Source organism: Fusarium mangiferae (genome assembly GCF_900044065.1).
Source record: "Fusarium mangiferae strain MRC7560 genome assembly, contig: FMAN_scaffold026, whole genome shotgun sequence".
NCBI classification, from domain to species: domain Eukaryota; kingdom Fungi; phylum Ascomycota; class Sordariomycetes; order Hypocreales; family Nectriaceae; genus Fusarium; species Fusarium mangiferae.
Window position 1 is genome coordinate 22404 of NW_024573946.1, and position 23246 is coordinate 45649.

The 23246-nt window shown below is 48.2% G+C and overlaps 11 protein-coding genes and 2 non-coding genes across 13 annotated transcripts; 10 read left to right on the plus strand and 3 right to left on the minus strand.

Moving 5' to 3' along the window:
- Positions 1–1250: 1250 nt before the first annotated feature.
- Positions 1251–1333, plus strand: tRNA. Its single transcript is given in 2 exon segments — positions 1251–1287; positions 1298–1333. It is a non-coding gene; the product is annotated as a tRNA-Lys (tRNA).
- A 589-nt stretch (positions 1334–1922) lies between these two features.
- On the plus strand, positions 1923–2863 carry FMAN_14655 (uncharacterized protein; the record flags this gene model as incomplete). Its single annotated transcript, XM_041825949.1, has 2 exons — positions 1923–2109; positions 2160–2863. The coding sequence occupies 2 exons, from the start codon at positions 1923–1925 to the stop codon at positions 2861–2863; spliced, it is 891 nt and encodes a 296-aa protein (XP_041691278.1).
- Positions 2864–3311: 448 nt separating this feature from the next.
- Positions 3312–3850, plus strand: FMAN_14654 (uncharacterized protein; the record flags this gene model as incomplete). Its single annotated transcript, XM_041825950.1, has 4 exons — positions 3312–3537; positions 3589–3671; positions 3720–3764; positions 3818–3850. The coding sequence occupies 4 exons, from the start codon at positions 3312–3314 to the stop codon at positions 3848–3850; spliced, it is 387 nt and encodes a 128-aa protein (XP_041691279.1).
- A 1156-nt stretch (positions 3851–5006) lies between these two features.
- Positions 5007–6646, plus strand: FMAN_14653 (uncharacterized protein; the record flags this gene model as incomplete). Its single annotated transcript, XM_041825951.1, has 2 exons — positions 5007–6274; positions 6331–6646. 2 exons carry the CDS (start codon positions 5007–5009, stop codon positions 6644–6646), a joined length of 1584 nt encoding a protein of 527 aa, XP_041691280.1.
- A 1640-nt stretch (positions 6647–8286) lies between these two features.
- On the plus strand, positions 8287–9649 carry FMAN_14652 (uncharacterized protein; the record flags this gene model as incomplete). Its single annotated transcript, XM_041825952.1, has 2 exons — positions 8287–8446; positions 8499–9649. The coding sequence occupies 2 exons, from the start codon at positions 8287–8289 to the stop codon at positions 9647–9649; spliced, it is 1311 nt and encodes a 436-aa protein (XP_041691281.1).
- A 217-nt stretch (positions 9650–9866) lies between these two features.
- tRNA lies at positions 9867–9966 on the minus strand. Its single transcript is given in 2 exon segments — positions 9867–9910; positions 9929–9966. It is a non-coding gene; the product is annotated as a tRNA-Leu (tRNA).
- A 482-nt stretch (positions 9967–10448) lies between these two features.
- Positions 10449–11006, plus strand: FMAN_14651 (uncharacterized protein; the record flags this gene model as incomplete). The annotated part of the gene is made up of 1 exon (XM_041825953.1): positions 10449–11006. The coding sequence occupies one exon, from the start codon at positions 10449–10451 to the stop codon at positions 11004–11006; it is 558 nt and encodes a 185-aa protein (XP_041691282.1).
- An 864-nt stretch (positions 11007–11870) lies between these two features.
- FMAN_14650 (uncharacterized protein) lies at positions 11871–14274 on the plus strand (the record flags this gene model as incomplete). Its single annotated transcript, XM_041825954.1, has 5 exons — positions 11871–12053; positions 12117–12866; positions 12914–13227; positions 13279–13572; positions 13620–14274. The coding sequence occupies 5 exons, from the start codon at positions 11871–11873 to the stop codon at positions 14272–14274; spliced, it is 2196 nt and encodes a 731-aa protein (XP_041691283.1).
- A 469-nt stretch (positions 14275–14743) lies between these two features.
- FMAN_14649 (uncharacterized protein) lies at positions 14744–15184 on the plus strand (the record flags this gene model as incomplete). The annotated part of the gene is made up of 3 exons (XM_041825955.1): positions 14744–14815; positions 14866–14975; positions 15028–15184. 3 exons carry the CDS (start codon positions 14744–14746, stop codon positions 15182–15184), a joined length of 339 nt encoding a protein of 112 aa, XP_041691284.1.
- A 498-nt stretch (positions 15185–15682) lies between these two features.
- On the plus strand, positions 15683–18572 carry FMAN_14648 (uncharacterized protein; the record flags this gene model as incomplete). Its single annotated transcript, XM_041825957.1, has 6 exons — positions 15683–15978; positions 16034–16081; positions 16419–16671; positions 16742–16805; positions 16867–17500; positions 17552–18572. 6 exons carry the CDS (start codon positions 15683–15685, stop codon positions 18570–18572), a joined length of 2316 nt encoding a protein of 771 aa, XP_041691285.1.
- A 470-nt stretch (positions 18573–19042) lies between these two features.
- FMAN_14647 (uncharacterized protein) lies at positions 19043–20350 on the plus strand (the record flags this gene model as incomplete). Its single annotated transcript, XM_041825958.1, has 1 exon — positions 19043–20350. One exon carries the CDS (start codon positions 19043–19045, stop codon positions 20348–20350), a length of 1308 nt encoding a protein of 435 aa, XP_041691286.1.
- A 1105-nt stretch (positions 20351–21455) lies between these two features.
- FMAN_14646 (uncharacterized protein) lies at positions 21456–22220 on the minus strand (the record flags this gene model as incomplete). The annotated part of the gene is made up of 1 exon (XM_041825959.1): positions 21456–22220. The coding sequence occupies one exon, from the start codon at positions 22218–22220 to the stop codon at positions 21456–21458; it is 765 nt and encodes a 254-aa protein (XP_041691287.1).
- Positions 22221–22796: 576 nt separating this feature from the next.
- On the minus strand, positions 22797–23198 carry FMAN_14645 (uncharacterized protein; the record flags this gene model as incomplete). The annotated part of the gene is made up of 1 exon (XM_041825960.1): positions 22797–23198. The coding sequence occupies one exon, from the start codon at positions 23196–23198 to the stop codon at positions 22797–22799; it is 402 nt and encodes a 133-aa protein (XP_041691288.1).
- Positions 23199–23246: the final 48 nt, after the last annotated feature.

The window sequence follows — 23246 nt, forward strand, 5'->3', positions numbered from 1 at the left end:
GTATCGGTACTCGGTCAACTATAGCCTATCGGTGTGCCAAGCTCGGTATATAAGTAGTTTGTGGCATTTTTTCAAGGCCCATTGTTATATATCGTGCGCTGGGGATTGAATGGTGCAATGGTGCAGATTGTCTGGCATATACCCGTCTAGTGTGGATTTCCAACCATATATGCAACGCATAGGCGATGGTGCAATCTCTCGGGGGATATGTGTAATCTCTCCAACATGGCATTGGCTGGAAACTCCAAACCTGCTAGATCTTATGCCGATGTCCCGCGTAGCTCGGTGGGTCGGCATGGATAAGAGCGTGCAGTGAGACATGAAACAGATGACTTCCAATAGAGGACCCAGGCTTACTCGCGCACTTTGGACTCCGCAGTATTGTTAAGGCCGCAGTTGTAGTCCTTCGGGAAGTGGTGGCTCTGCTGATCAAGTCGACATGTTCATCAGTTGGTCTGTCCCTTGAACGCGTGCGAGGGTAAGTCGATGGCGTCAACAACATTACCGAGAGTTTCTCCGAAAAGATTAATTCTCGTCAAATATTAGTATTAATCGACCTTTCATTTAAGCCATCCTTCTTTCCAATCTCGAGGGGCTTGTACTCATCCTTTTGTCTGCCTTTTGACCATGTTCAGACGGCAATAACAGTAATCAACGACGGCTTTGTCCGTTTCAGTGAGATCGGGAAACTGTCTCAAAAAGTGGACTCGGAGATGAAAAGAGCCAGTAGGAAGCAGGGTCTAATTTCCCCGTTCTCGATCCGTCGCCCGTTTCATTTGCTCCGAGATTTTCAGGCCTCAGTAGTACATGTCGAAGGCCAGAGTTCCTCTGAAAGAAGGGCCACAAGATACAAATCTGCTTACGAACGAGAGCTTTAAAAGCAAGTTATGACAAAGAATAGATAACAAGGAGTTTCATCTTTACGTCATCTGGTTTTTGTGATGTGGTCTTTTGCTGGGTTTTTATACGGTCAAGATCTTTTCATGCGGTAAATAAACTCAACAGACGTTAAGGCGACAAAGGATTGCAATTCCGAAATGATGAAAACTCAGCTCCATTCAAATTTGCAAAATACCAAGTCCACTCAATTAATACAACCAACCAGGGGTTGGGAATGCCTAAGACCAACACAATATTTGAGATCACGAGAGTCAAGTTAATTACCAGTCCTACCCTAGAGACAGCATTTGTCACAGAGGAACGCAACTGAGGTCTTCCTGGGGCTCCGAAAAGCAACCAATCAGAGCCACGCCCGGTTAGCTCAATCGGTAGAGCGTGAGACTCTTACGAGTACGCGATCTCAAGGTTGCGGGTTCGACCCCCGCATCGGGCTGTTCCTATAAAAACGATTGCGAGCAATAGCGAGGCATCTCTTTTTGCTATTTTGCACTTTTTGGCCGAGTCCTTTGACTTTTTACTAGTGAAAATGATGACATAGGTCTGCAACATGGTGGTGTTTGGTTTTTATGTCGGCGGCCTACTGTTGGTCTCGGGCGATCGCAGTAGGTGGCGAGCAGTTCTCATGCGCGCATTGAGACTCATCTAGAGCCCCCGAAAGTGGTGACACAGAATGGAAACGCACTTTAAGTAATTGAGCGGAGATTTAATCACAATTTGACTCGTTTCAATAAACGTAAATGGCACTCAATCTGAGCTAGTTCCACTGACCGCGTCATCTTGGTGGGCTGGTCAAGGGGCCAACACTACTAGACCCTCAATATTCGCATTCAGAATACGAAAATCATCGTCAGAACCTATTTAAGAACGCCAAAATGTCTGCTCTCCCCAGAAGAATCTTATTAATGTCGAAGCCTTTCCTTTGCCAGAAAAGTCTCAGTTATTTCCCGTATGCTTTTTGTCTGTTCTTGACGTCCTTGTTCACATACACATCGTTGCCCTTCTTTTAGTTTTCGTATCCGAAGATGAGCGGAGATGGGCCATACGGACCCGTTGTTAATGGGACTCAGATCGTCTTTTTCGAATACCTTCCCAACAAACCTGCGGCGATCTCCTTCGTTGTTCTTTTCGGCATTGTCACTTTAGCCCACCTGGTATTCCTCTTCACCCTTCGAGCCTGGTTCTTCATCCCCTTCATCCTTGGTGGCATCTGTGAGTTGACCCTATAACCTTGGCGATGGTACCTCCTGACACGGATCCAGGTGAGATCTTTGGTTACTTCGGTCGATCCCAAGCCCACGATACCCCTGATAAAGCAGGTCCTTTTATCCTCCAGAACGTCCTTCTGCTCGCCGGAACACCTTTCCTAGCCGCGACGATCTACATGAGTCTTCGGCGTGTTGCCACGGCGCTTGACTCGCAACATCTTTCGTTTATAAGTCTCCGATGGTTGACAAAGCTTTACGTCCTTATTGACATCGCATGCATTGTCAGTCAGTTCATAGGCGCCATCATACCTGCTTCTGGCGACCCAGATGCCATCACTAAAGGTCGAACTATTCTTATTGCTGGTCTCATAGTTCAACTCTGCGCCTTGAGCATCTTTATCCTCACTTCACTGTATCTATACATACGAATAAGACAAGAAACTGGACCGTTCTTGGATTCGTCTCTGGTACGGTGGCGGCGATACTTCAGAACCATCGAGACCGTGACGGTAATCATGATTATTCGCAGTATTGTCCGTGCAGTCGAGTATCTTCAAGGACAAGGGGGGTTTGTCATATCTCATGAGGTCTTCATATACCTATTTGATGCATCACTCATGTTCCTGGTCATGCTATTGTTTTTGATTGTTCATCCAGGGCGGTTGGTCAAGAGCGGTACCGGGATGAAGTGGAGGGGACAGACGCAAATCGATGAGGCGGGCGAGGACATCATGCATCTGCGTGAGTATCGAGCTTAGCATGTTCTATTTGGCTAAAAACTACAGAGAAAGATTACGATTGTGTACATAGAATCAGGTTTTGACGACTTTCGGGTGATTCCAAATACAAATAGTACATTCATTTCAGTCTTTCAGACAATTGTAAAGAGAATTAAGCGGTAGACTGGCGTGGTTAGTCAGGCCGAGGTAATAACCGCAAGGCAATATCAGCTCTTGAGTACAACAAATTTGAACCACGAAGCTTGCTTTCAGGCACTTCTGACAAGTCTGACAAGAATGCGGCGATGATGTCGAATTCGATGTCGAGGGGAGCATAGCGGCGCGATAAGAAACGATAAGATAAGATAAACCACCAAACCCCGCTGTTCATTGGCCGATTCCTGATGTCATCTCGTGACAATATCAATTTTCAGCCTTTGCTCATCTCATTGCTGGACCATCTTCAACACCAACAGTACAGCCCATCATGTTTGCTCTTCGTCGAATCATCGCCCGCCCTATGCTGCGCGTAGCGACGCGTCAGATCCACGTGACGCCGCGTCGCTTCGCCTCTGCCGATCAGCCACCCAACATGCAGCAGCTCGAGTCAATGATGAATGACCCTCATATTCGTGAGACCTTCGAGAAGCTGAGCCGTCATCCTCCCGCCATTGAGGCCATGCAGAAGATGGGGGACATCATCAAGAGCAAGGGTATGGAAGGTCGGTGAATCAATTGCAACCTCGGCTGATTATCTGGCGCAGGGCTTGCCACTTCAGGGCCACCGAGTAAGATGGACATCATGAAACTCATGATGGATAAGGAGTTTCGTGATGCAGCGACAACAGTATGTCTACCGTCTGAGTCTTGAATTGTGTGCTAATTGGGATCACAGTTGACGACGGAAATGCAAAATGCTGGTGTTGAGATCAATCCTGATGTTAGCTTTCCTACATGCTTCATTCTTGCGCACGTCACTAACAGTACTCCTAGGTCTTCATGAAGATGATGCAGGGCGAGAAATGAAGTTCATATATTCATACAGGAAAGTGTTGAGTTTGTAGGATCAACCATGATAAGACTTGCGATGGTTCCGAGAACATACTGTGATTAAATCACATTCATCGAAGAAATCAGCGTATATTATTCAGGACTTGAACTACATTGTCCGGCAACATGACCAATGTGTCAAAGCTGTATGGAGAACTGGTTGATTGTGAATTGCATCATGTGATGGCCGTATGCCGAGCGACGAGACAGTGAAGTTCGCAACAAGGGACCGATTTGTCAATCCTCGAGCGGCATCTCCATGGTTTATTCTCTTTCGGGGCAATACTTATCATGCCCAATCGATCCGAGACCCCGGACCTTAGCTTCCGACGGACAATATCGGAGTCACCGCTCGATAGTTTCATGCCAAATCCCAATCAAGAAGGCATAAGAGGTCAAAGCTGAGAAAGGAAATTGAATGCGAGGCGCTGAGTTGACATGAGATCGTTCTCTCTGCGGTTCTGGCACAGTTAAATTACTATGTCGCAGAACCAGGTCCGTTCACCGGTTCAGCAAGCCACCTTTTCGAAACAGTTCGACATGAATTTATCACGAATGAAGTGCCATAGCTTGATCATTATCCCTAGACAGACAAATACCAGAGATATTAGACATAAAAACAAGCTTCGGTAACAGACTACAGGATTGGCTGTCGCTGGCAATTCGTAAAATTGCGGGATTTTTAGCTCACGCTAGCCCCGGCCCCTTGACACTTCCCCAGTGATCAGAATACGGCCTTGAGGTCTAGGCCACAGCTGAACTCTCTTGTGATTTGGGAGCCAATCAATTTATCACTAGATCAGCTTCCAACTGCCTATTGAGGCAGCTGGTCCCAGATCTACACAGGCAATCGTGACTTGGTGTGTTGTTGCTAGGTGATCCGAGCTAGTGAGATGCTGAACCAAGACATGCATGGTAGCCTAGGAGACTTCTAGGGAATTGGCGCCGTTGGTCTTGAACATTGGTATGGATGGCGGTTGCTTGATTCACGTTCAAGTGAGGGGTGTTTTCTTTTGTAGCCTGCAACATAAAGGGCCAAGTGCCCATCCTGCTGTTCTGGTCTTCAAACTTCATCAATGTTTCCATTGACCCACGTTTGCCTATACCCCAATAATTGATCAAAAACAGCAAGATGAGGTACTCAATCACACAGCTTGCAGCTGTTCTCACAACTCTATCCACAACAGCTCATTCTGCCGTCCTTCCACGGGAGAAGCAAGGGTCCTGCACGAAGACCAAGGTTGCTATCCTCGGAGCCGGTGTTGCTGGCATAGCAGCAGCCCAAAACTTGACAAAAGCAGGCATCGACCAGTTCATCATTGTAGAACATAATGACTACATTGGGGGGCGAATGAGGAAACAATCCTTTGGCAAGAAAGCAGATGGACAACCTTACACTATTGAGTTCGGCGCCAACTGGGTTGAGGGTATCGGATCAGAAGCCACACATGAGAATCCCATCTGGCTGTTGGCAAAGAAGTATAACTTGAAGTCACATGAGTCAGATTACGAGAAGTACTTGACATTCGACCACAAAGGACAGACAAATTGGAGCAGCACAATCAAAGACCTGGAAGATATCTACAGCAAGGCTGAAGCAGAAGCCGGCCGTCTCCTGCTCGGAAACTTGCAAGATACCTCCGTACGTGCCGCTATTCGCTCAGCAGGATGGCGTCCAGACAAGGACGACATGCACGCGCAAGCCGCAGACTGGTGGAAATGGGATTTTGAATCTGCTTGGACACCTGATGAGAGTGGTCTTATCTTCGGAGTGGCTGGTGGTAATGCAACATTCGGCTACTTCAGTGATGTCAGCAACCTCGTCGTTGACCAGCGTGGCTTTAGCACTATCATACAAGAGGAGGCCAAGACGTTCCTGAAGAACGGTGATGCAAGACTCCGACTCAAGACCACTGTCGAAGGCATCGAGTATGGAAAAGACGGAGTGACAATCACAACGGACAAGGGTGATTGTATCCAGGCCGACTACGCCATTTGCACCTTTTCGCTGGGCGTGCTGCAGAGCAACACCACCGAGTTCAGCCCTCCTCTCCCCGACTGGAAGCAAACTGCCATTGACCAGTTTGCAATGGGCACGTACACAAAGATCTTTATGCAGTTCGAGGAGGCTTTCTGGGATAACGAAACGCAATTCTTCCTGTATGCCGATCCTCTCGAGCGTGGCCGGTACCCTCTCTTCCAGTCACTCAACCCAGAGGGTTTTGCACCGGGCTCTAACATTCTCTTCGGAACTGTGACTGGAGAGCAGGCATGGCGCGTGGAACGTCAGACCAACAATGAAACGATGGAACAGATTCTCGACGTCTTGAGACTGATGTTTCCCGACAAGAACGTGACGACACCAACTGCTTTTACCTACCCTCGCTGGAGTACTGAACCGTAAGTCAAGAACAAACCGCTCGCAGTCGAATGACCCGTGGACTAATTATACGCAGTTGGGCATACGGCTCCTACAGCAATTGGCCCGTCGGCATGACTCTTGAGAAGCATCAGAACATGCGCGCCAACGTTGAGCGTCTCTGGTTTGCCGGGGAGGCTAACTCTGCGGAATTCTTTGGTTTCTTGCATGGGGCATATACTGAAGGCCGCGATATCGCTAACAAGATTGGTAATATCCTCAACGGAAAGGCTGGTGATGATGAGTTTGACATGGAGAGGTACGAGAACCTTCATGGAACGACATTTGTGGATGAGTATGATGAGGATAACGGATGGTTGTTCCCGTATGACGTCGATGGGGATGAAGAATAGGAAAAGCAAGAATGAGGAGATTGAAGTTGATTCAATGTAAATAATTATGTATGACGCTAATGATTGTAATGCGAGGGAAGACTCGGGTACTATAGTGGGATCAAAGGAGTTTTTGTTGGGTTACTCAATATTCTGTCATTCTGATGCGTTTGTTGCATGTTGTCGCCGATACCGCATTGGAGGATTATAAATCGGGGGGCTGGGGTTCGAGGCAACGCAGAAACTCAATGTCTCGGCCACAGTATTCGCACATTGAGTTTGAGTTCCCAACGGCAAGACCGCATGCTTTTTTGCAAATGTCTTATTGATCTCAATATGATAGAGTTTGCAACACCGGGTAGGGCCGAAGATGGTGGATCTGGTTATCAGCAGGCTGCATAAGTAATCTCGTATGGGGCCAAACAATTTGCGACGACATTATCGCCCAAGCTCCTCGGAGGGTCAATTGAGGCTATCGTATGAGCTTTTGCCGGCTGGAAAAGTCTTCAATGCGATATACGCGCATTCACGTCGGGGCTCATCGGCGAGTGAACCGATTCCCTGTTTCTGGGCACCTCTTGGCATGGGTTCTACCCCATCTCTTTGATGATTGATCGACCATGGCCGAGTGGGAGGAGAGTGGGAGAGCAGCCGTGATTACAATAACCATAACCCCGCCCTTTCGTTTTTCAGTCAGTGCGTAAACATTTATCCCAATCGGTTCTGGTTAATGGAGTAAATGCTTGGAAATCATATGCAGCCCGCTGATAGAGTGACGCGGCTCGCATAGCCTCATCAATTGCCGACTAAATTGTTAGTGAGGGCAAAGTCTTGGCAATTGATGTCATGGATTGTTGGTGACAAGACTGACTCAGATTTGGGTGTGATGCACTAGATCTTCGAATCGGGACTGCTAAGGTACAGTGCTCAGTGCTGCACCTCCAGGTGTCCTAAGTCCGGTCAGCCCGCTCAGGTCCCCCCAAGCCTCACTGAAGCTAAAAGGCAAAACCAAGAAAACTCCCTCTCGGTCGCAGCCGATGCAAATCTCCAAAACTAGTTTCAATTCTCATACTCCCATGAAACGACCCCAGTTTGCGGAATAACAGTGATCAAACAGCTAAAATCCGTAGAGTATCAGCGTCGGATTTAGCGAGTCAGCAGTTTCATAACCCCGTAGAGATAGGTCGGCAAATCAGTTGCCATACTTACCGAGCCTGCCAAGAGTTGGCCATGTTGTACTTGCAGGGCATGCATTGGCCGGAGCGCATGTCCAAGCCACGCCAAGGGAACTAAAGTTAAGGTTTAGGTTTCCGAAGCCAACAGTTGCTTATGAGAGACGAATCATGGACGAGTGACCGCGTAATTCATTGCTTCGGACGCCGAGTCGAGTAGTGCAACACGCGAGCATAGCATCCCCATCATGGCTTGGCATCATGGCTGGGCCAAGCATCTCAACGCGTCATAGTCGCTTGATATCTTTTTTTTGGTGTTTGCTGCAACTATCAAAACCCCATCGTATCTCCCGCCCTTCTCGAGGGTCTAATGGTTGTACATTCTCAAGCCTTTGACCTAGGCAATATACCATTCCCCTGACTATCCGAGCCAATTCGAGGTACTCTTCCCTACAAAGGCTTCTTTCACAAACCACTGCATGATTCATGATGCTGCGATCACTTGCTCTCACAAGTTTCCTCGCTGGGCAATCGCTACGAGCTGCCGCTCAACGCGATCAGGTTGACAACAGCAACCTTGACCCATTGAAGTTCAAGAGTGACGGATCATTCCAAATATCAGTTTTTTCAGATCTTCATTTTGCTGAAGGTACGGCATTGAAGCTACAATTACTCGAGGCAAGTTACTAACCAAAATCCAGATGCCTCCTCAATAGGGCCAGAGAAAGACGCTAGAACCGTCAAGGTTATGGGCGACGTGATCGATGCCGAGCTACCAGACTTGGTAGTCCTAAACGGCGACCTTATCAACGGCGAGTCAACATTCGTTCACAACAGCACGGTGTACATCGATCAAATCGTCTCCCCGATGGTAGATCGAAACATGACATGGGCTTCAACTTACGGAAACCATGATCACAATCGCAATCTCAACGGAACCGCCATGTTGGAGCGCGAGCATACATGGCCCGGATCTCGAACGGATTCAATGGTTGCAGGAAGCGATGCTGGAACAACGAATTACTACCTCCCGGTATACGCATCGAACTGCAGTTCAAACTGCACACCCGAGCTAATACTCTGGTTCTTCGATTCCCGAGGCGGCTTTTACTACCAGGGCGGTGCTCAGCCCAACTGGGTTGATAAGAGTGTCGTGGAATGGTTCAACGAGACCAATGCTGATTTGCGCGAGGAATACGGCAAGAACATTCCTTCATTGGCCTTTGTTCACATCCCCGTCTACGCTTCTCTTATGCTGCAGAACAATGGCATCGATGAGAATTACCACCCTGGTATCAATGACGAGACAGTCATTCAGCAAGGCGCGGGGTGGTGCGCAGACAAGAAGGGGGGTTGTGATTACAGCGATCAAGATCTCCCCTTGATGCAAGCTCTCGTTGCGACACCTGGCGTCATTGGCCTCTTTTCCGGCCACGACCACGCGAACTCATGGTGCTACAAGTGGGAAGACAAGGTCGGCGATATGGACCTTGCTGGCAACGGCATCAATCTCTGCTACGGTCAACATACTGGCTACGGTGGCTATGGAGACTGGATCCGAGGCGGTCGGCAAATCGTCGTCACACAAGAGGGCCTTAAGAATCTTGAAATCGATTCGCATATCCGCCTCGAGTCGGATGAGGTCGTTGGAAGCATCTCTTTGAACTCGACTTACAACACTGATGCATACACCGCAACCCCGAATCAGAAAACATTTCTCAGCATTGCAAGCTCTTCAACGCCGACACCTTCAACGAGACCTGTTTCTTTAGGGGCCCGTTTTGGATTACCCAATGCTTTCAATTCGTCTTTGATTGTTTTCGCAGGAGTTATTACATGGATTATGTTATAGAAACAGCGTTCATATTACATTGCATTTAGAGTAGAAAATATAGACAATGATTCCCCCAGCGCCAAGCGCCATTACAATATCTCGTTCCTCCACCGTGATGGCCATTCCTAGCACGTCTGATCGTCAATAAAAACTACTGGGCTTGGCTTCAGAAAGGGAAAAGGGAGAAAAAAGTATGCAGGACTTATCAAGGCAAAAGGCCAAAAAGAACATTCTTTGATGAGACTGGGACTCGAACCCAGGAGGATTGCTCCACCAGGAAATTGGTGTTAAGGTTAACCTTAACCTGGCGCCATAACCAACTCGGCCATCTCACCCAAGCTAGTGCTGATGCTGAAATCTGTTCGTAGCCCAGCCCAGATTCTTGGTTGACAAGGCTCGATTGAACAGGACGCACCCTTCAGTATTGGCATATTTGTTCTGATGCTTCGATGAAAGAAACGTCGTTGTTCGGGTCTTATTCTCTCTAGCTTATACTCCAGACGTGTATTCAGAGCGGCTTAGGCTTTCAGCCACTAAGCTGAACCATAACCTTAAGCATGTATTGTTCAAAGACAAAGCCAGCCGGATCAGAGAACAATCAAAGTTTGTCGCTTTGTTCAATATTGTGCAAATAATTCGAATGATCATTCAATAGTCCACTCCTTTAGGTGTTGCACTAAGCGAATAAAGTATATAAACCGGGCATAAGTTTCATGTTCAATTATCAATCCACAACTCGCTCCAATGTACCGAGCTTCATAAACAGCCATTCCTCTCAAAGTTTCTACAACTTTATAGGAAACGAAAAAAGATCACCATGTCTGTCATGTCTCAAGACGTTGTCGAACACTACTACAAGGCTCACAGGCTTACAGAGACCGTTGAGGATTGGGCGAATCAGGTTAGTACCGCCACAGAAGAGATGGAGTTGTTAGAACCTACAAATCCAGGGGTCAGGATGCCTCGCATCGGAGATCCTTCCAAGGAAATCCAAATACATATCTTGCTCGAGCGGCATAGAGAAGCCCGAGCCATCATGGATCTAATCGAGGAACAGCTTCTTAAGCTCAACTATGAGCTTCCACAGAAAGAAGTCACTCAGCCCCCTTCTTCTCAGCACTGTGGCTCGAAACATCAAGGCGGGTCACACCATGAGAACCTCGCGGAAGACTCTGCGGCCCAAGGTCTCCCGTCGGAGGAGATCTGGCCGTACATTCCGTTGGGCAGTGATTCAGGGGACTCGTTTAAAAGGAAGAAGAAGCAGAACAGAAGCAAGAGACCCAAGACCGAGTTGGAGAAGAATCGCCATATCCACAAGGTCTTCATACGAGAGAACGGGATTCTTCCGTTACTGAATCCCAGCGCACAGCTTTGAGGCTGGACTGGAGTCTTGTTCTTGACGTGTCTAATTAGGCCGAGTTGGGGTTTGAGATGAAAGGTAAGTCGTAGAAATAGAATTTTGGTAAGTTTGAATCGAATATATAGATGCAGCCATGGGGTTCCGCAATTTTCTAGAAAATGTGAGATGTGACATAACTCAATATGGCCAGACCAGTCAGTTGTAGTCAATCCGGGAAGTCTGGAACTGGCTTGTGGAGTGATGAAAACTGACCTGAAGTGGCTTCTCCTCGATTCGGTTAGTATCCGCGTCCAGCTTTCAATCTCATGCCATCTCAGCTCGACTTCAACATCTTCTATTCGCATCAGTAGCAATGGTAAAGACCGATGTGACGTCATATATCTTTCTCTAGCAGAAACAGGGATATGCCAATAGCGTTCATTAATGGCCAATCCAGAATTATGCACTAACAGCCTTATCGTATGACTATAACCCGAAGCATCCAGATCCCTCCAATCAGGCCACGCCGGAGGAAATGCGAGGCGGGGTCCCCTCCTCCCTGGCCTGGTCTTTCAAGACGGAATGGGGTCACTCATCACGCACGCTCTGCCTTGTTCCAGCGACACAACAGCCCAGCCCAGCCGAGAAATCAACAGCCGACATGCGACACACAGACACTGCTTGTATCAACCTTTCAGCTGCCTCAAGTCTACTCCAACCAACACGATCATTCTGCCGCACCTCATCTCATCTCACTCCAAATAGCGGCCTATCATTTCTCCTTTGGGACTGGCAGGTGACCCCAGCGAAATCTCATTCCTCTTTTGCCACTCGGAGGCAAGTTCTCAATAACAACTAAACCCTTCGTATACACTCGTTTTGTTTGACATCGAAATTCTCATGAGCAGCTCAAATAAGCCCACACGAGCACAAGAACACCAAAAGCTCAATCGACAATTGCTCCCCAGAAAGTCCCAAAAAACAGATGATGAGCCTCGATACGCCCTCCTCGATGTCTCCGACATACCCAGGCCAGCCTTGACATCAGTCGCCTGCAACAACTGCCGCCTTCGGAAATCAAAGGTTTGTCCTGCCGTGTCATATGTATTGGTGTCACGGATAAGTAACAGGCTGTATTACCTCTAGTGTGATGGCCGTAAACCAACATGTTCGGCCTGCGCGAGCCGAAGACAGCAATGTGTATATCGTGCCGAGGTGTCTCATGAGAAGATGGTAGAGTTGAGAAAGAGATCTAAGGATCTCTTTCAGGCATTGGAGCTCCTGAGGACTGCCCCCGATGAACACGCTCAAGATCTGCTGGAGAGCTTACGCAGCAGCGGTTCGGTATCGGAATTCTTGCAAGTTCTTGACTCAGGCATCATAAAGCCACCTTTGCCAACTGACCCCCTAGCCACCAGTCTTGCGGGAACTTCAGCCGATTCAACAATAGAGCTGGACCTGAACATGCGGTTCTCAGGTGTATTCCCTGTCCTGGAAACACTTGACATCAAGGATGTAGATCTTGGTCTACTGGCAGTTAACAAACGGGCCCTGACATCTTCGAATCAACAAGCGACAGCACCCTTGACACCATTCACACCAATAGAATTCGGTCAAAGATCGGAGACACCGTCGACTTCTGAATCTTTCTCGACACCAAGCGACACCACTGGAGAAACTGGCATTGACCCTCGGATGGAGTCTCTTCAAATATGGCAGTGGACTTCTATACCTATACCCGAAAACCTGGCTGCGCAAGCCATATCTTTCTATCTGGTCAACGAACACCCTCTACTAGCATTCTTTGATGCCGATCTATTCATTCGAGATTTTGTGGCCGGCGGAGGTCGCTTTTGCTCGCAACTTCTCGTCAGCTCACTTCTTGCTTGGGCCTGCGTACGCTGTCCCCCTTGCCTTGACTAAACGTTCACTGACACGGACAGGCTTCCTACTCTCAGTTTGAGCCACGAGCTCAAACATTCTCTCTTGCGTTTTTGAGAGAGGCCAAGAGGCAATGGAAGGATTTAACAGACCATACTGCCATCACCACGTTATCATCAGCAATGTTTATTGTACTTACTTGTAACCAGCATGGTCAAGACAAAGTTGGTCTATTCTACCTTGACGCCAGCGTACAAATAGCTTTTGGGCTTGACCTGTTCAGCGATGACGGAACATCAGTGCCTGATTTCAACGACGACGACGAATTACGGACAGCAGCATCATTCGCCGCTTGGGGGACCTTTGGCTGGCATAGGTTGGCATTTATTACCCTGACTTTGCAGACACCCACACTGATCTGATCTAGTCTCCACTGTATCAACTTCCGAGCAGAACACCGAATACGACATCCACCATCTTTACCTATACCAGGAGATGTTTCCGGACCGCCCCTGAATGAGCATATGGGAAGCACATTTACATGGATATCTAAGTTCTGGGTCATCATACATCAAGCATTTCGTGAAGGTTATAGCCACTTTAGCCGTCTACCAATGTCACACGCACATCGGATGTATCAACTGTTGCTCGACTGGGCCAGCGTTCTTCCCGAGGACGTACAGAGGAATGAAAACTGCCCCCACCATGTTCTAGTACTACAGTGAGTGAAGTAGAATCCATCTGAAAGTTGTCAACTAATCGTCACAGCATTTGGTACCAGACAGCAGTAATAGACATGTGGCGCCCATTTCTCGGTCGTAGAAGCTATGAAGACGCTGGGGGAAGCGAACTCGCCACTACCACTCACGAAGCATCCGTCCATCAACTCAAACGGCTTATATATCTATACAGGAAACGATTCGAGTCAACAAACCTTACTATGTTCATCACCCCCGGATTTCTCACCATCATCAACGAAGTCTTTCGAAATCCCGGTACATCCGACGCGCAGTTTTACTTCATATTGGCGGCGCGTGGATGTCTGTCGATAGCAACTTGGTGCAAAGGGCTCCGAGGTATTACAGAAGGCTTGATGACAATAGGTTGGCAAAACGGAACCTTCAAACGTGAAGGATGGACAAACAACAGCATGATTGAAGACATCAGAGCTACAACACGGGCACTCAATCAAGAGGGCACATACAGCAGTCTTTACCCAATCAACCTCGATTCAGCGAGCGAGAGCATGGACGACATCGGCATGGAAGCCTTGGCGGGCGAATTTCAGAGACTGAGTTCACAAAATGAGCCTACTCGCGGGAAAGAAGTCGAAATGACGAGTGAACCTAACGTCTGGAAGGGAGATCAGCGAGATTTGGACTTGACGTTGACTGAAGCGACGGAGGAGGAGAAATACGCTTAGCGAAGCCATTGTATAGTTTTTGATGGAATATATGAACTAATGAAGGAGCGTTGACGAGCTGAATAATGGCCACTTCTTATGGCTAACATAGACTAGCTCGTCTGTATAATCTTGTATACAGTTTAGAATACCCGATATTAGTCAAGGGATAGCGACATTACATCTTTGCTCTGGTTCACTTTTGATTTCTCTGAGCTAGTTTAAGACTCTGATCCAGTCTGAGAGCCGAGGTATACTCTCTACAAGGTTCCCTTCTTGTGAGGTGACATGGTGAATCCTACAGTCTTGCCGGCAAAAGAAAGAGTGGTGGAGCCACTGTCAGCAAAAGCTGACGAGCACTTTTTACTTGACTCCACGGAGGTCAGATCGAGGTAGTGCTTACGCCCCCATTTATTCTCATCACAACCCAAATCACCCCAAAGACTAGAAACAAGACTTGCACAACACACTTTTATCGGTTCGACTCAATATGGCCTCTGAAGAATCTGGAGAGTACTTTTCTGTTTCCACCATCGCGGTGAATCCGGACAGGATTGACGAGGTATGAGCCCTATTGCACTGTTATGCCCAGTCTGTGTACTCAATAGTCAGGCCCATGCCTGTCTGGCCGAAGTTGCCGAAGCGACCTTGAAGGAACCAGGCGCCAAGATCTACAGATTCTACAAGACTGAGGGTAAAGACGAGTTCGTCTGCATGGAGAAGCAAGTACTCTACATATGGGAAGCACGACTGTAGCTGACTTCAATGCTAAAGGTTCGCTGATCGAGACGCGTATGCGGCGCATGTGAGTTCAGAGCATGTAAGGGAATGGGCAAAGAAGTACTTGGACTCGGGCATCTTTGTTGGGTCTTTTGAGTTCCATCCTCTTGCGAAGGGAGGTCCTGGAGCTGGTGGTTTTGATAGGCCTTAGTCACTGCACAGCAGACTTTGGTGATTGTCAACCCTGATTTAGCAATTTGGAAGGAAAACTGTCGGCCTTGTAGCAAGATGGCTAGCATTGCTTGGTAGATGACTTGCTTGGTAGATGACAGGGGTACAGTGCTGCAGGCCTGGTCCTTTGCAGGACGCTTCCTCAACAGTCTGTTCTAAGCTGTTCTGCGATGCAAATTCGCCTTCCATAGAAATCTAGCAACAATTTTGGCACCAATCGTTCGACAGAATGACACTCATCGACATCACGGTCACGTGTTGGATGAAACCTGTCCTTGCCTGAAGACGGGGGCATTGACATCATAGTGCCACTTTTCGAATCGCCACCCAGATATCATATCAACTCATGAAGGCAGAAGAGAGTAATTTCTTAACTTTTTCTAACTGTGATATTCTGAGTACCAGAAAGATCTATCAGAGCATATCAAAAGTATCTACCACCAGAAATCGCAATCAATCATCTCTCAAGACATCCAAAATGGCAACAGAAAAGACGAATCACGAAGCTCGCTCAACCGTTGGCGATAAGAGCGATTATTCCAGCGAGAATGAATCAAAACATGTGACACAAAGTTCACAAAATAGCCAGGTCGATCAATCCAACATTGGGTCTCAAGGAGCAATCAATTACCCCCAAGATCAGCAGCCTGTTCAACCAGAGAGTCAAGAGACGGGAAAGAAAAGCAGCGCACCTCGCGTGAGATTGGACATGGATCTTGATGTTGAGTTACAGCTGAAAGCGAAAATCCAAGGTGATCTTGAGTTGGCCATATTGTAAGTCTTGCTCATCTTGAAATTCACTTGGATAGAGTTAACATTTGTTGCAGAGAGGACTGAGTATCAACCGGTTTCAACTGTGGAAGGTTTCAGGAATGGAGTAGGAATTTCTATCATATTCATAAGCGTGGCTTAACAATAATATCATAATTCATATTGTACTCCTTGTCCTTGTACTTGTCCCAGCATTACTTATTTATTTACTCATGATGATAGCCTCAGGGTAGATGGAAGACGCCCGCATCACGTGAGAATGTCTGGTTTCTGCTAACCGTATTTGTCAATTCTCCTCCGCGGACCCGCGGCTTCGACCCAACATCTCCGCTTCATGAATCTGACCCTGTCAATTGATCATTATCCGATGCCGATGCCGATGCGCGCATGTTTCCCACGATGAAGCGCAATTACTCCGGAGCGCCTATTATGTCAACTTACAGGGCTTCTCGACCGCCAGTTTCGTGCCGCCCTTGCCGTGAGAAGAAGCGGCGCTGTGATCGCAATCAGCCATGCTCGAACTGTACCCAGCGGCACCTCACGTGCGTTTACGAGAATGGCAGTCGAGCAACCAACTCTTTAGAGAGTGAGACATTACCGGAACGGAACCTTGGCGATGCTTCAGTCAACCCAAACGAAAGCACCTTGGCCTTCTCTCCGCTGAGACAGTTGGACCTGTCAGTCAACCTGTTCCTGGTGTACAGTCCCTCGCCGTGCTAATGGCACCAGAAACAAGGAAATGCTTGACAGACTAACGAAGCTAGAGAAAGCTGTCTTCACAAATGGAGTTCAAGTATTGCAGCTTACGCAACCAGAATTAACTTCCTCCAGTACGAGCCTTCAGCCGGAATCCTGCTGTGTCGGTCATTCGAAGCTGATCATACCATATAGGCCGCAAGCTGTTCAACTGCCACACTGAAACTCTCTCAGACAACAAATCTGCTTTTGTCAATGAGCGCTTAAACCATTTGACGTCGAATCTCCCGCCTGCTCATCAAGCTCATCTGCTTTGCGAACACTTCATTGACACCATCCAACCCACATTCGGTGTCCTGCACGTGCCATCGATTAGATCACTTGTTTATAGCTGCTTGGGCTCTGACAAAGAAGCTCCAAAGTTTGACGAGCTGCTCATGCTTTTCAGTATCTTTGCTGGTGCGGCTTTGGCCTGGACAGATGAACTTCTTCTTAGGCTTGGAGCAACAAAAGCGAACGCCGTATCGGCCTTCGACTGTTATTTTCACTCTGCTCTGTCGATCATTGAAGACGCTCACACATCACTACCGCCCTCCGTCACTGCTGTCTCAGCGATATGTACGCTTGCGCATGTGGCCATCAACTCTGATGATGTCGTCCCGATCAAGGCACTGGATCTTAGAAGCCGGTGCTACAATATGTGCCGCGAAATGATGATTCATCGCTTAGACAGCCCTGCCGCACAGAAAGAGCGGGACATAAAACCGGCCAACAACATTGATTTGGAGGTTCAGAGACGTGTATGGTGGAACATGGTTGCTTCTGACTGGTGACGCATCCTTTCTACCCTCAGTGGCTGATCTAGCTGACCCTTCATCAGGTTGACCTCGTTCTCTGGGAGCTCGCAGGAGGGTATTTATACTTTCGTCCCGAGACTGATGAGAGTCGAACAACCGCGTAACGTCGACGATGCTGCGCTCAAGATTTCGGGCGATATCCCCGACTTACCTATCTTCGTTCCAACAGACATGACATTCTTCTTTCTGCGACTCAGAACGGCAGAAATATCTCGTGAGATTATCGATGAGATCACACCCCTGGCTGACGACGCCCCCGAAGAAGACTACGGAGTCATTCTCCAACTCGATAGAAAACTGCAGGATTTTGTGAAGGGTCTTCCTGAATTCTGCAAGCTCGACCCGGAGAGTATGCAGAAGTCCAAAGAGATTTGCGAGTCAAGGCCGTTCATCTACTGGCAGCGAATAAGTCTCCACCTCGGCATCCATGCTCGTATTTGTCGACTCCATCGTCCTTATCACCTCGCAGCCTACTCAGATCCTCGATATTCTTACTCTCGAACCACGATCCTGACATCAGCGTACAAGATCCTGGAACTCAGACGCATGATGGACGACCCGGTTGCAAAGCTTCACTTCAGACCTGAGAGGTATTGGGTAATCTTCTTGCATGTCACCTCAGCCGCTATAGCGTTGGCAGTCGACCTGTCTCACAATCCTGGTGCCCCAGACGCGGAAGCCATGAAGGAAAAGGTTAGGGGCGCGTACGAGACACTGAACAAATCAAGAAAGAACGCGGAGAGCCTGATCAGAGGGATCGAGAAGAATATGGAACAGGTAATGGGGACTTTGCAGAAGCAGCGTGCGAATGCGATGACATCAGCGTCGCCGGCTGCAACATTAAGCGCGAACTTGGATTCGGTTCCTGAAAGTGCCTTCACAGACATGAATGATATTACAGTGGGCATGCAGGAAGATGGTCTTGCGGATGAACATTCGCACCAGCTCTGGTCAGACTTTTTGGCTGCTGTCCCTGACCTTGAAGAGTTTCAGTGGACTTCTCTTCTGCAGGACCTCGATTTTGATCCTAGCAACTTCAGTTGATAAGTTTGAAGCATGGCGATGCGCGGAATGCAGCCTGAAAGTACTACGACGTTTGTGTCGTGGGAGGCAAGAGATATATTGGATAATTCTTCAGTACCATTTTAACCGTTCATCATTGAAATCCTCTACTTGAGCGTGCATGGAGATGCCAATATCAAAACTTTGCAGTCTCATGCCATGATATGACGCTAACGCGCAACATATGTCTGAAACTCGAGGGTTGTGTTAATATAACTGATTACCTGTTACAGTTTCCAGAGCTGGATGCAGTCGTCTCAGCCGGCATTGAAGTTAATGTCCGATTAGTCCGACCCGGACAGTCTGTCACGGATGGCCGAAAAGGGAAATCCTCGACCGCGGACTTCCGCACCTGATCTCCGACACATGAAGTAGTTATAAACGACAACTGCAATTCGGAATGAACAAGACAAAAACATTTTACATCTCATCAATCAATGTTGGATCGAAGAATGAAGCAAACAAAGGCAAGTCCCCCAAACTACAAGCTGCCAACAAGGCTAACATCTATACAGGCCATCATCATTGGCGGAGGCCCCGCGGGTCTCGCAACCGCTCTACGTCTACAGCAGCAAGTCGGCGTTGACTGCACGATCTATGAGCTTCGATCAGCACCCTCAACATTGGGGAGCGCCATAGGCATCATGCCAAATGGTCTGCGCCTTCTTGATCGCTTGGGAGTTTACTCAGAGCTCAAGGAGCGCGGCAGTAGCCACTCCAACATGACCATCCACTCCATAAATGGAGGAGTTCTGGGACGAAAGGACATTGTTTCCGCAGCAAAGGAACAGACTGGCTATGGGTACATGAGGATTAAACGAACTGATCTACTCGACACCTTGTTGGAAGCGGTTGATGAAGCTGGTATCGCATTGCAATACGACAAATCACTCATCTCCATCACAGAGTCGGCTGATTCAGTCACCGCAACCTTCTCTGACGGGACCAGCGACACGGCGGAGTTTCTCCTTGGGTGCGACGGGATTCACTCGGCTGTACGACGCATGCATGTCGATCCACATCAGGCACCCTTATACACGGGGATGTCGGGCCTTGGTGCATTGGTCTCGGCTTCTTGTGTTTCCGAGCAAGCTCGACAAGAAATGAGAGGCATGAATGTCACAATGACCCAAGAAGGCATGTTTGGCGTCATGACATGCACTGCTTCCGACGATGAGATTCAGTGGTTTTTGTCCAAAGAAGTCCCGTTGCCGGACTCTGAGGACGCCCGTAATGGATGGGAGCTTTATCGACGAGAGGAAGTGGAGGGGTTCAAGACTCAACTTCACAGAACTCTTGAAGATGCTGGTGGAGAGTGGAGCGATAACCTGCGAGAGCTTATTAGCAATTCGACAGCTGTGAAGTTTTACCCCATTTACAAGCTACCTACGGGGGGAAGATGGTACAGAGGAAGAACTCTCCTTCTTGGTGATGCCGCACATGCTATGCCACCTCATGCAGGCCAAGGAGTATCGATGGCATTCGAAGACGCGTTTCTCCTTGCCCGTCTTCTCGAAAAGGAACTGTCTCTTGGCGATGCATTCAAGCAGTTTGATGACATCCGGAGACCAAGAGTTGAGGATATTGCGAACAGATCTTCTGGAAATGCAAAGATGAGAAGAAAGACAGGACCATGGGGCTTGTGGCTGAAAGAGATGGGACTTTGGCTGTTTATGCAGGGTGCTTGGGCGTTTGGCATGGATCGTTGGGGTTCAGAGACGCAGCAGATGGTGTACGACATTGACAAGGTCAACATCTGAGCCAGAGTTCTCAAACAGTTTTGTGTTTTGTATTTTGGATAGTTAGTGAGAACTTCAATACACAGTAGAGATTGAAAGAGTGTTAGCGGTCAAGGGGGGCCAAGGCGTGATGACCATCCTCAGTAGACGCATGACCTCGATATCATCTTGGCTGCGCATGGATCAACGCTCTTCCGAGCAGGGACCCCTTGGAAAATATTGGGCACGAATCCCACGTTAGAAAGTAGAAAATGCCGCAAATGTTTCTTGTCTTCTTCTACTTCCTTCATCCCCGCGTTTGTCCATATATTCGAGACCAGCAGTAGTTGGGGTCGTGAGAGGGTTCCTGATTGAGGCCCATCCACTCCTGGGAGTTAAAGTCTTCGGTAAAAGAAGTACATGCTATCAGGCTAGAATCATTGGAAACCTTGACATCATTCCTCTGGTTTCGAAAGGTAAGCCTTCTTATCATTTACTAAGTTCCCCCCCGTCAATGATGAGATCGAAACAAATACTTCCATGGCTATGATCACATATGATTTAAGCTGTTTCCGTTACACAAGCTGAGACATTCGATATCCTGATACTTTGCTTCCCATCTTTATCAATCACGATACTGACTCGTCGAAGCTACAGATCCGTGGTCCGTGGGATTAGGCTGGGATAAAAGAAGTCTGGCAACTTGGTCACACGTTAGCAACCATCTGACTACTAATATACTCAATTGAACTGGCCTGAACGTCATAGGTGCATGTGAAATCCGCAAGCTTCCCAAACATCATTAGTTCATGAACCTCGTAGGCGTTACGGTGTATAATAAGTGCTTGAGAGGTCCTGGTTATTTAGGCATCACGATGCACAAGTCCTATTCAGACAAATTGATCAAGGCGCATGCCATGTCGCTCACGTGAAAATACGCATTCAACAGCGAGTTGCATATTGGGTGCGACGGTCAATTGCATTATATTAGCTGAGATGATATTGGGTCCCCATGACTTGATGAGTACGTCGTTAGTTGTTATCTGCTCTGCTTCCCTCCAAACATGAACGATATTTTCTCCTGATCTCCCTCGGAAGCCTCTGATCCTGCTCACAGGCGTGAAGTGAGATTGATTGGAGTCTTACGTCAATGCAAAGGCCCAGACTCGCTCAAACACGCAACGATGCCGGCAATAGCAGCCAGAGTTCCATCTGGGTTCTTCACTCGCACCGTGTGCAGTCCCAATTCCTTTGCAGGGTAATCATTTCCACCAGGAAAGATGGCATCTCCGATGAACATGATCTGCTCCAGGGGAATCCCACTCGCTGCCGAGAGCTTTTTCAGCCCGTAGCCCTTGTCAACGCCCTTCTGCGTGATGTCGATTGAAGTCGCTCCGCCCATGTTGATTGACAAGTCTGGGAGTCGCTTGTATAAGTCTGCTTGGATAATCTTTCGCTTCTCAAAATCAGGATCCCAAACCTCCTTTGCCGATGGAGGCGCCTGTTGGCCGAGTGCAGAAAAGGTGATCTGGCTGCCTCGATCTTCAATGCGCTCACCCCAAGTCTGCTCTGGCTGAAAACCTGTTGCGTCGAGAGCAGCGTTGAAAGCCTCGATGATGTTCTTCCTCTGCTCCTCGCTGAAGAGTTCCGCATATTCCACCTTCCACTCATCTCCCTTGTGCGTGTAGAGCTTTGTGCCGGTGGTAGGCATGAGCCAGAGTTTGGAAAGATCAGCTCGCACGGGAAGACGGCTTGCCACCTGTTTCTGAAACTGAGGCCAATCGCCGCCCGAAATGACAGCGACGTGGGCGACGGTCAAAAGATCGGCGAGGGCTTCGCCCATTGAGTCAAGAATTGCCTGCTTGCTCTCAGCGAGAGTGCCATCCAGGTCGAATGCGACAAGCTTGATCATTTTGTTTGTGGGTTGGAGTTGTTTGGTGGGTGAGGGGTTGTGTTGTACTGATAAGAGTTGACACGGTGTTGTGAGGCTGTAAGGTGAGATGAAGGTACACGCGTACTATTTTAGACTGGTTGTATGACTAAGAATAGTGACCATAATTATCGGAGATCAACGCCTACAAAAAAGAAACCATCAAGCTCATCCACGGCTTCACAAGAAGCACAACACTGAGATTCGGGTTCCAAAGCCTCACTAAACACCGATAATATATATTTAATTCTCACCGTCCCCGGTAGTTTGGGTATAGAACTGTATGGTCGAAAGCTCGTCTCTCCCCTCTCCATTCGTTGAATGACATGGGTATTACCTCGCAGCGACTCAGGAAGGCGGAAGCAAGCCTCTCGCCCATGATATGTTGAAGAGGTGCTAGGTCTTGATAGGATGTTGTGCAGGAAGAGAATAGCAGTTTGTGTACACATTAGCCTCAGGCAAGTCCACACATAACCTCCATGCTGCACAGTCCATGTAGACTTGTTGAAATTGGTTGTCTTCTATGTCGGGATCAAAGTTGACAAGATCGATTGAGCATTATTGACGTTTAAATATCTCTCGCTTTTGTCTCTCAGTCAGAGGAGGTGGCGTAAACAAACAGCCTTGGCCCTTAACCAGGCTTGGAGCATCGGCCTCGTCCTTGTCCTCCTGCCTTGAAGAACAGTCAAGGACCCAACTTTTGAGCATGTCCAAGTTCGCATCAAATGTGCCTTTAGGCTCAAGCCACTCTTTTGGCCAGCGCAGTTCACCCTCGGCGGTTTCAGACAACGGAGCAAGAATTCCAAGATCAAAGATAAAGTCCATGTTGATGCCCAAACCGTCAAGGATATCGTTGAAGTCTGCGTTTTCCCTTTCGGCCATGTCCTTCATCTGTTTGAGAAGTCGCTGCATCTGACGCGCTATGAGACGCCAATTTCTTTCTACGCGCAGTATGAACATTGCGACTGATATGGTGAGAGCATGTGCAATGTTACGGAAAGTTAGGCG